This window comes from Pygoscelis adeliae, unplaced genomic scaffold (genome assembly GCF_000699105.1).
Source record: "Pygoscelis adeliae isolate BGI_AS28 unplaced genomic scaffold, ASM69910v1 Scaffold356, whole genome shotgun sequence".
NCBI lineage: Eukaryota > Metazoa > Chordata > Aves > Sphenisciformes > Spheniscidae > Pygoscelis > Pygoscelis adeliae.
In genome coordinates this window covers 1,091,310-1,102,594 of record NW_008824949.1, presented here as the reverse complement: position 1 = coordinate 1,102,594, position 11,285 = coordinate 1,091,310, and the positions used below count along the sequence as shown (strand labels likewise).

Sequence of the window (11,285 nt, the reverse complement as noted above, 5' to 3'; positions counted from 1 at the left end):
AAAAGAAATTAATTCTCATTAGTACAGTTGCCTCAAAGCGCAGTGTTATCTTAGGTCTTCGAAGCAAAGCAAACAATAGTAACAAAAAAGGACTGTATATAGCACTAACAGAAGAACAGGTGTCCATTCCTCTGCCGTTTCTGCCTCTGCCATCCTCCCGGTGCAGCACGACTACCCGGAAGAGGGAAGAGCAGAGCCTGCACCCAGCCTCACCTCTGCACTCAGACCTGTGCTGTCTACACCCACGTATTTGAAAGATCTCTCCCATGTCTCCTATGCTGTCCTGCTACCTGCTTTGGATTAGTATTTTGCCAGTCAGAGCTATCTTCCCTCTAAAAGTAACTTCCTATATATACACTGTTCTCTATCTGATCTCCAAGATTAATTAGCCATTTATTATATTCACCCCTTCTTCCTCTCTGAAGTCCTCTCATGCCATACATCATCTCTCCAAACCTTTCTCCCCCTCCCCGTTCCCATTGTTACCAACTTGGCCAGCCTCCCCAGCGTACTGTTCCCAAGGGCCCCACCAATGGATGGAGACACCGCAGCAGCTAGCAGCTATTGGTGCCGTAGTCATCGATGCAGGTTCCAAGCCTGGCAAGTAGGGGATTGTAAGACAACCACGCAGCAGTTGCTTCAAACACTCCCTAAAATGCATCTTCTCTCCTTACATCAAATCCAGACCCAACCTTATTCCCTTTTGAGGGCCCCCCGTGGCTTTCATCCAGCCCACGTCTCCTGACGCAGTCAGCCCCCCTTGCTTTATAGCTATTGCCTTTTCCCCTTGCACACAGACCCCGTGGGCGCGTGTTTCCTACCGCTGCTGTGGCAGAGCCAAGTAACTGCAGCGTCCTCCTCCCAGCTCACATCCTTCCTCTCCATCGCTGACTGATGTCATTGCTGCTTGTCCCCAAGTAACTCCATAGATTATGGAGTCCAGGAGACTGCACAGATGATGTTTTATCCAGGGGAGCAGAGGAAGGGACAGAGCACATGCAGGGGTCTGTGCCTGCATACAGTGCTATTGAAAGTAAAGGCAAAAAAATACCTTGCCTAGCCTCATGCAGCAAGTCTGCACATTAGACCAGGGGACTTCACATGGAAGGCACTGCACCACTGCAACGTATTCGCTAATGATCTGCTAGATCTCCAGCCCGTAAGGCCCAAGCAGTTAAAAAAATACACGAGATTATAGATTCACTTCAAAAGAACTTTTTTTTTAATTTAGAAATGCAGTTATATACATAGAACAATTAAATTAAACTTTGTACAAATATTAAAATACTATCTTCACACCCACTGCAATGTACAGGATACCAGAAAATATATATAAAGCAAAATAAAACCAATTGAGTGACATCCTGCACAGCGTCAATTATGGTTTTGTTTTTAAATCCCACATATATATGGAGTACCATTCTGCAAATAATTCCATAGTGGCGCAATTCAGATAAAAAGAAAACACATACAGGAAAGAAAAGATTAATTTATAAAGGCATTCAAGCTCCCCTTGCATTTGCCTCAGCAACTACCAGCAGTCTACCCACCGCATCATAGGACATCTGCTTCACAGACAACTTCGCTTTCTTTTGGAAGGAAACAAATTTGAGAATCGGAACTAAAACGTTTTCCAGCACAACTCAGTTGCCTCTGTCCTTGCTTACCCCAGGACAGAAGCAAAAGCACAGCTTATGGAACGCATATGCAGAGCATCAGTAGAACCCGTTCTGGTGGGTACAAATATCCGTACATCATTTGCAGAGGGCTGAGTTTGGAAGCAGTGCTGAACCCAGGACCCTGAAGAGAAGTGTGGGAAGCGGCGTGCTCTGTCCTGGTGCGGAAGGGCAGGAGGAGGGGACAAAGGATTGAAAGGGGGCTTATTTCCTGTATAAAAATATGCCTTAAAATTAAGCCTGCTCTAGGAAACCTCTCTGCGCTTTCGAAGCGTATCATAGAGAATAAATGTTTTCTAATGAAGTTCTTCTGCAAACAAAGGTGTTCACAAAGAGCAAGTTCAATCTGCAGTTCCCTGGTAAGGACTGAAGGGTGAGGGTGGGGTGAGGCAGGATGTGCAAAATGGATAGGATTTATTGCATTTATATACAGAAACCAGAAACTGAAATTGATTTAATTAGTTATCTAGATAGAGTAATAAGGCAGATTTTATGTTTTTTTTTTTTTAAACAACTGCTATCGGAACAGTAAAACCAGGTTTTGCAAGTATGTTCCAAAGAGGTCAACAAGGAAATCTCAGTGTGTCCAACCAGCTGTACGTTAATACTTTTTTATACAGCAAGCCTGCTGGTGTCTGCTAAACCATCTAAACAAAGCACAAGCTTCCTTACAACCCAGTCATGAATGCACCGGCCCATTAGCCTGCAGCATACCTCTGTTCTCAGTCACAGCTCTTCCTTACCCCCCACCTTGTGTTCCCTTTTCCATGCTGCAAATGACTTAACCATCCCAGACTGTTTCCAATGGCTGAGCCTGTTGCTCTCTTAGCCCCACTCCTCAGTATTGACCCAAGTCATCCACCTCTGGGAGCATCTCAGGATGTTTCCTCCCAAAACAAGTGGAACAGATTTCTTCCTAACACACCTGACTTCTCTGTGTGCTCAAAGGCCAAATAAAGGCTTCAGATGCATTGAAAGAATCACCACACCAGAGCTGAAAGGCCAGGGAGAAACCTCAGGGGAGACATCCAAGGGGTGAACAACAAGCAGCATGCCTGCTGAGTAAGCTGCTTCTACGCAGCAAGTTCCCTGGTGGTTAAGGATAAAAATGCATTAAGCTCTTCTCCCTCCCAGTCTCATGAAGTTTTAACTCAACGACCACAGGCTCACACGCTGCAGCACGTCTCTCCTCCTGACTTAATTTTTTACCTCTTCTACAGTTAATGATGGGGAGATGCAAGCTATTTAAAACCCAAACACACAAAACCATCTCTCTCACCAATGCCGCTGACCTCCTTCAAGGTGGCAGGAGGCTCTGACACAAATCGTTTGAGCTGAGCTTCATGACGCAGGTCCTGACAGGAGACTGCCCCGCTTCCCCATGGGTACTGTCAGCTTCACTTTCTGGTTCTCTCAGACTGGTCCAAGGTCTGCAATGCTTGGGCTGTAAACACTGCAGGAGATTGCATTTTATTTATTTTTTTAAAAAACTATGACACTGAAAGGGAGCAAGGAGGTTTTTTCTATGGCACATAGTACTTTGAATTTCTGAAATGCCCTTTTAATTTTTTAACCTATCAGACTCCAAAAATAACAGTGCTATTTTTATTGTTCCAAAGTAATTAAACAATTTTAATGTTCTTGAATATCACAGGATCCAGCATGTATGACAGAACATGAGATGATTATGTCAGGAGCGTTAAATAAGGAAAAAAGCCTCCCTTTGAATTCTTTTGCCAGACATAGGTGGGGAAAAAAGGGTAAGGAGGCTGAAAAAACCCCAAACAAAACAAAAGAAAAAAATCATTTGCTGTGTTACATCTTGCAAGGCTGAGTCCCTGTGCTCCCCATCCACCGCGGCGAGATCCAGGCTGCATCTACCTATGGCAACAGCCAAAGAGGACACACTCTTCACTCAGAGGTAATGAACGCTCCTGAGATAGAGCGGAGCTCACGACTGAGGGATCTTTAAGCCTCAGCCCTTGCTCCCGTAAGTACAGGACTGTGCAATTTAGTTTTTCCTAAATCTCTGCCCAAAAGACTTCCCAATCCTTCAGCCTCCACAGTATTAAAACATGAATGAGTAATAATCACTTGATGATCAGTAGTGAGGCCTTGCTCCCCCTCCCCCTTGAAAAAAAATTGTCAAGCAGACATCTCTCAGGTTCCTCCCCAGCCATTCTACCTCATTTTATATGAAAAGAAATTATAAAGCTGAGGACGTGGGCAAGAGGAATGTGATGCCCCCAAACTGTTTTCCATGTTCTGGCTTGCACGGGTCCTCGGGGCCTGTTCCCACGAGTGCTTGCTGCCGGGGACAGGCTCTTCTGCAAGCACTGGAAGCATCAGCTGGTGTTACCAGCCAGCACAGCAGAGGCTGGCCTGGGAGCTGCTGGTTTACCCTCTCAGCAAGCCAACAGAAGCTGCCTGTTTATGCCTGATCACAAGATGTATGCTTGCATACTTCCCTCCACCTCCGCATTTCCCCCCCTCCTTAGTAAAGCCATTTCCCACAATTTCTATAAATGAAACAGAATTAAAGCACTCCCTCTTCTGTGCAGCTTGCTTCCTTCTCTTCCCCACCCAAATTGAATTTTCTCTCCCAGACTGGCAGCTGCTTGCTTTACAATAGCAGAGAGAGGAGGCAGGGCCACACGGTACGTGCTTTCTGCTGGCGGAGCAGGCACTCGTCCAGGGCAAGGTCAGGCCTCGGGATCAGCTTCCAGCTTCGTTGTGGGATTCTCCCACCAACCCGGTGCTAACACTGAGTTAAAGGACTGTCCCTTGCAGAAAGACAGCACGTACCTGACTTCTACACCTTGACTGCTGAGGGTCTGTTCGAGTAGACAGGACCTTAAATGCATAAAGAGCAACTCCTGCTCCGAGATGGCTAGGTAGCAGGAAAGAAGTCAGGTATTCTTCCCTCTGCACTCCCTTACCACCACACTCGCTCAATCCCTCTGTCTGCCCTGATAAACCAGTGAATGGGACAATTTGCTCAGGCTTAGACCATTTCCAAGGTAGGAGTTAAAAACCAAATACAAACGTTCCCATGCTTATTTTCTAAAATTCCAGTAGCAGGTGCGTAAACAACATTTCCCACTACAGTGCTTGAAGCTGAGACACCGCAGCCCGCTGTAAAATGACATGGGATTTTCACCATCCAAACCGAACAAAAAATACCCAAACCACCCAAATGGGATTTATCAAATCCTTGTGTTAATGCAAGGTAACATGAGCAAAAGGGAAGAAAGTTTAAAATACTGCATTTTTAAATTAATAACATCCCTCTAAAACAAGGATAGGGAAAATAGGATTCTTCCACCCACAGGCACACGCTGTCCCAGGTGTTCTGGGATTTAACAACTGATCAGGAACAGGAGCAGCGGGTACACGGCTGGACACTATGGCCAATCCCCATTTCCAGGAGCTGGAGCTAAGCCACAGTGATTTTATATATAAAGGTGTTGCGTCACTTTTACCAAATGCTGTGACAGTATGTTCCTGGAGCAACAAGGATGAGGATAGTGAGGATCATAAACCAAAAGCAAAGCAGCAAAGACAGCATCCCTATTCACCTGTACATTACCACATGATGTGTAAGGCCATGACATTTTGCTCCTTCAACTCAAATAAAAATTTAGCAGCTTCTTACAGGGCAAACACTTCCCCAGTTACTTCAAGACAGTTATGACAAGGTACATGCATCTAAGAAGCCAACTCTTCTTGCTGAAACCAATCCCACGGAACGGTGTCCAGACCTCCCTGGTGAAGAACCTTACAACCACCAGAATGCTTTTGTGATTGGATCACCTATCCCAGACAAATGTGGCTTCCTGCAAAGAGAGAGTTCTGTTAACAGCAACCAGGATATTCTGACCTGTTGTAGATAACTGTTGGGGGCAGAGGTATACGTATTTTCAGATTTTCTTTTCCCTGCTACCAGAACTTGAAACAATCTTCAAAACTTAGGTTCAGGAATAAGCTATGGCGTCCTCTGGCACTGCTGTCAATGTAGCCAACCTTCCCTCACAGCAACAGGCGTTGTATTTAGGAGAGACTTTATATATGCTGCTTATCCCTAGCCACAAGGAAGAAGCCCTTCTCTGTGGGCCCACTGAAGCCCATTAGGATATAACAGCAGACTCTTGCTGTATGAAGCTAGGAAGACACGCTAGCCTCTGAGATGGTAGCTACCCAGGATTCAAGTACCACGGTACCTAGTGTGGCTGGAAAGGTAATTTGGGATTGCACCAATGGCACTAGGCATTCACTACCTACAGGCATTTCTTCTCTTGACATTTTCAAACACCTGAACCACTTCCAAATTACATCTCGAAAGCGTTACCTCTGCCTGAAGATGTGACCAAAGGAACCTAAGTTTTAGTGCAGAACCACCTTAACTGAAAAAGCTTTGAGACACACAGCTTACTCAAAAGAGCAGGGCCACAAATTTGGTTCCAGTCCTGATGCCTCAGTGAATGGGGCTAATTCATAGTTAACACAGGGTTGGTTAACTGAAAGTCACATCCTCCAAGCTTTCTGGACCCTGCTAACCACTGGCCATTTTCCAAGGCTCTTCTACAACCTAACACCAGCAGCTCCCTGGCACCAGACCAAAGCTGAAGGGGTTGTTTTATTGGCAGTACAGTCCCAGTCCCAGCTTCTAGAAACACAGCATAATCAAGTGGGCTGCACGGGTAGAGAAGGAAGGAGGAGACAAAAGTGATTTTCAGGAATGGACTGCTGCAGAGATGGTTTCTGAGAAGGGAACAGAGGGCATTCCTACACGTTGGACTTCTCAGCCTTCAGCGCTCTAGCAATTCTCAACGAACTGTTATTGCACAGCTAAGTTGTCACACAGCCCATCTCATTTGAGGCGCTTCTAGACATCACAAGCTGCCCCTTAACTGGGATCCCTCCCAAGCCCCGCTTCAGTCCCAGTGAGGTGTTTTGCCCTGCCCTACCTATCACAAAGAGGATGCCGGAAGAAGAGCCTATATAACATATATCCATATATATAAACTGTGTCTGCACCCGGTGAGCAAGCGGTTTTAGCCCCTGCTCTCTGGGCAGCGGAAGGGCTAGAGAGGCTGATAAACTGCAACAAGCCGGTGTGAGGAGGAGAAAGGCACGAGAAAAGAGCAGCTCTTCAGAGACTGCTGTCAAACATCTGGCTGGGGAAGAGGAGAGGAGAGCTCAAATCCATTCTGTTCCTTGAGCCCCTGATGCTGATGTAATGGGGAAGCCAGCGCTGCACCAACTCCACTGGTGCACCCAGGAGGCAACCTGGCGACATCCTTTGGATCTTCAGCTGAGGGCGTCTCTGCTTGGAGGTATCCAGGGCACAGCTCGCGAGGACGGGGAAGGCTGCACAGAGTGCTTCTGTCCCGAAGGCAGAGGGAGGGGAGGAGGAAGAAATCCAAGAGGGAGAAGGCTAGACAAACACAGCAGGCCTCATGCTTCCTTCAGTAAGGGAATATCTGAATGGTGGGGAGAGAAGAAAAAGTAGTCAAACTTTTGCAGTTCAACACACACCAGAAAAACTACTGTTGAAAGCAAGACAGGCTCCCACTTCCGTAACGCGATAATGCAGTGGTCTTCCTGTCATCACAACACAGCAGAAGGGACCTCTGGAGGACTCTGCTCCAACCTGCCCCCACAAGCGGGACCATTGCCGGCTCCAGCCTTGAAAATCTCCTCAACTTTTGCTAATAGTTTTTTTTTCATTTTCCACATCAAAAAAGAAAGAAACAAAGAAATTCAACATACAGAAATTCAACATACAGAAACATGAATAATATAGCTCAGAAATGACCTCCAGAGGTCATTGAGTCCAACCTTCCATGCCAAGTAGGGCCAACTAGAGAAGGTTGCTCAGGGCTGTGTCCAGCTGAGTCTGGAATATCTCCAAGGACAGAGACTCCACCACCTCTCTGGGTACCCATCTGGCCCTGCACTACCCTCATAGCGCAAAATATTTTCCTAATGCCAAATCTGTCAAGTTACAGCTTGTGGCCATTGCCCCATGTTATATCATCTGGCTGAGAAGAGTTTGGCTCCATAGTCTTTTCAACTCCCTGTAAAGTAATTGTAGTCAATTGTTGGCTTGGCCCTCAAGCTGCTTCTTCACCAGATTAAAGAAGCCCAGCTCCCTTAGTCACTTCCCACAAACCCCTGGCTATCTTGGCAGGCCTCCAACAGAGCCTGTCCAGCTTCCCCACATCTCTCTTGAACTGGGGGTCCCACAAGAAGATACAGTATTCCCAGTAAAGCCTCACCGATGTTGTTTAAGTGAAGGTAATAACTTCCCTTAAGAATGACAGTTTCCTGCTTTCCCATGACCTCATCAATCTTTCAGTTCCTCAAAATGTCCAAGACACATTTCTTACTGTGACAGGGATGGTTGGAAATACAAGCATCACACTTGCCTTTATCTAACTTGAAGAAATGCAACCTCCTCCAGTAGCTGCAGCTTCCTCATCTTTGAGCCATAAGCACAAGCTTTATGGTCTCCTGCTGCAAGGGGCAATCTGCTACTGTACAACAAGCCTTAGAGGCAATACATGTTTTCAGGCAGTGATAAAAGTGACATAGTGCAGAGGCAACATCCTCTAATTTCTACGCTGCGGACATTTTTTGTTAAGCTTCACTTTTGGATTTCTGCTGTTTATGCACTTGAGGTTTAATGCCCACCTCAGGACATGTTGCCATTTCCACCCTGTAGCGGAAATCCCCTCTAACTGTTTTTATTGCAAGGGTTCTGGGTGGTGTTACTACGGCTGTAGGCTTGACACCATGGAAAGGAGAAGTTCTGCCCTGAGCTATCTACAAGCCAGTTACACTTCTTGCCTAAGACACAGCAGTCTCTGCAGAAGCAACCTTAAGCTGCAGCTTCACATCAGCCCTGGCACTGTAAAGCCACTCCTTCAGGGCAGAACAGAAGTGAAGAACGCCAAGATGCACTGACTGTTTAACGGACTTGCCCCTCTGCCCTGTACAGTAAGTTCAAGCACATCCCTTTTAGGTCTTCCCGCATGCCAAGGCTGCAGCACTGTATGCAGGAAGCTGCTTACTAAAACAGTCTAAAAATGAAGAAGCCCAAACATGACAAAGGGTTTGTAGTGCAAGCATATCCTCCCACTCCCACCAACTTGTTTTCCACAAACACAGCTATTTTACTGCATTTGCACTGTGACGCCGGAGGCTGGCATTTCTCTGCAAATCCTTTGCTAAGACAAGAAGAGTGAGCAGCAGAACCTCAACAGTCTTTCCAGACTGCCCTAGGCTCCCAGTCTGAGCGCACCGCATACTTCAGAAGAAGGTATTAAATACTGCTTGCACATCTAAGTTGTGAAACATGCCATGGAGACTGGGACATCTCTTCTCAAAAGCTCCTATGGTGCCTGACATAGAGGCATTCCTTGCCATTTTCATCCTAGGTAGTCAACTGCAGAACCTACTCTTACAAGGGTCTCATTCAGTGCTCCTTGCCCAAGTCACGTACCATCTGTGTATTCCTCGGAGGAAGTGAGTGATAAAAGGCTCTGTATGTCACTGCTTTCTGAATCTTGGACCTCTTTGTGTACAGGTCTACTGCTAGCCATGCCAGCTACCCAGGAAGAGGTAGCAGCCTGATGCACAAGAACAGTTTCAGAGCGCTGAGAGCCACTGGCTTCACACAGTCCAGAATGTCCGGGGGCTTCATCTTCTCTTTCAAAGCTATTGCGAGCCCCTTGGTCCTGCTGCTGCATTTCTCCGGCTCCGTTCTGCCCAGCTCCCTCCGAGAGCACGATCTGCACCCGGGAGTCCGAGGGTGGAATGCAGTTCCCCGTGCTGCCATACACCGCTTCTTCATAGGATGGCAAGGCCACTTGGACACCATCCACCATGATAGAGACCTGATCTCCAGACACACCTTGGTCTCGCCTCAAAACAAGAAACAAAGTGTCAGGGGGGGGAGAAATCAAGTTGAGCATTTATATTTTTATATATATGTTACTGAGAACTCCAGTAACCTTCCACAGCAGAACTCTTAATTCTCAGCATTGACTTATTTAGGGGAGAACAGACAGAAACATGAATGGTAGTTTAACAAGGCCAAGCAAGCGTAGCCTTGCAGCCCTTCTGTGAATTGCCTAAACATGAGCACGGGCTGTAATTCACAGTGCCCAACGGATTTAGCAGCAAGAGCTGAAAAGGTTACAATGCTTCCCACCTCACCTGCCTCCATAGCTAAATCTGACAGAGATCACGACGCAGAGCCCTCTGCTGCCACAGCCAGCAGACAAAAAAGAGCTCTGACCACCACTGATTTCAGCTTGTTACACTGCTATATTCTGCAACACCCAGCACTACCTGTTCTGCCACCTTTGCTGCTGGCAAGATAACCTCTGGCGGGTGGGGCAGACAGCTCTTAAATGGGCACAGTGTAAATCACCTAGGCTCACGAGTCAGAGTCCCGAGACTGAGTTTTTCTTTTCCAGTGGTTTGGACTTCTTCAGAAAAGAGCAGACTCCAGGGCCCCACCTCTCATCCTCCCCACTGCTGGACAGCCATGCCCCTGCTCTTATTTAAGGAGTACTAGTAGCTAGTTTGGAAGAGAGGGGCCACAGTGACTTTGTTGACCTCAGCTGGCAGCAGTGTTATGGCTGGCTCCCTCCTCTCATCCACAAACCCAGCCAGGAGGGTTCTCCTCCCACAGCAGGGAACAATGGCAGATTTGCATGTGTATCTAATCAGCAGTACTGCCTGAATTCGTGTCCATAGGATGTCACAAACAGACTGGGGGAGATGCATATATATATATATATATATACACGCACCCAGACACATACTTCGGTAGCTATCCAAGGCTAGAAGAGGCAGGAGGTTGATCTATAGTCAGGCTAGTAGGGATCATAACTTTTCACATTCAAAGCCAAGGAAAAAGAGCAAGGAAACGATGGCATGTTACAATGGGGACTGCAGCTGGGTATCACAGACCACCATTTCAGGCTACTGCTGGACCATGGGGCGGAGGTGCCACTGAGATGATTAAAACAGGAGCAGAGAAGCGAGGAGTTAAGTTGCTCCAAAATGAAGGCCTAAACCAAGTACCTTAATGGGTTTCTGCTGCAAAAAGAAACAGGATGCCTCCGAGCCCCTTCCAAACCCCAGCTACACTTACCTGCTATGATGGAATGACTTCAGCTTTGGCTGCAGCAAAACAAACAGCACAACTAAGAGCAGAATCAGGGCGACAGAGCTTGCTGTGGAGGCTACTATGGACAGCGTGGGTACTCCAATTGTTGGAGGAGAGTCCTTTTCTACAAAACCAAGAGGAACACAAGGTTAAATGATCCGCTCCCTTAAATCACTGCCACAGGGAAGGAAAAACATCCACATTGCCTGCTCTCAGGAGTTACACTTGGGTGCACAGGTGAGGAGACCAAGTTTCCCATACAGTCAAGGCACACCAGCTATCTCTTATAGAGGACAGTTCAGAGCTCAAGCTGACATGTCTCCATCAGCTGTAAACAGAATCTAAAATAAAACATGCACATACAAGGGTCCTTTGGAAAAACACAAGGCAAACAGAAAAGCAGAGCAAGCAGGCCATGGGAACTG

The 11,285-nt window shown here is 46.9% G+C and overlaps 1 protein-coding gene across 1 annotated transcript in view; it reads right to left on the bottom strand.

Annotated features, from left to right (window-relative positions):
- Positions 1-2,284: 2,284 nt before the first annotated feature.
- KIAA0247 (KIAA0247 ortholog) overlaps positions 2,285-11,285 on the bottom strand; it is an 83,462-nt gene continuing 74,461 nt past the window's right edge. The window contains exons 6-8 of the mRNA XM_009325586.1: positions 10,846-10,984; positions 9,184-9,605; positions 2,285-7,159 (exon numbers count right to left, since the gene is read on the bottom strand). Coding sequence (XP_009323861.1) covers positions 7,134-7,159; positions 9,184-9,605; positions 10,846-10,984 — 587 coding nt within the window. The 3' untranslated portion in view covers positions 2,285-7,133. The remainder of the gene's footprint in view (positions 7,160-9,183; positions 9,606-10,845; positions 10,985-11,285) is intronic.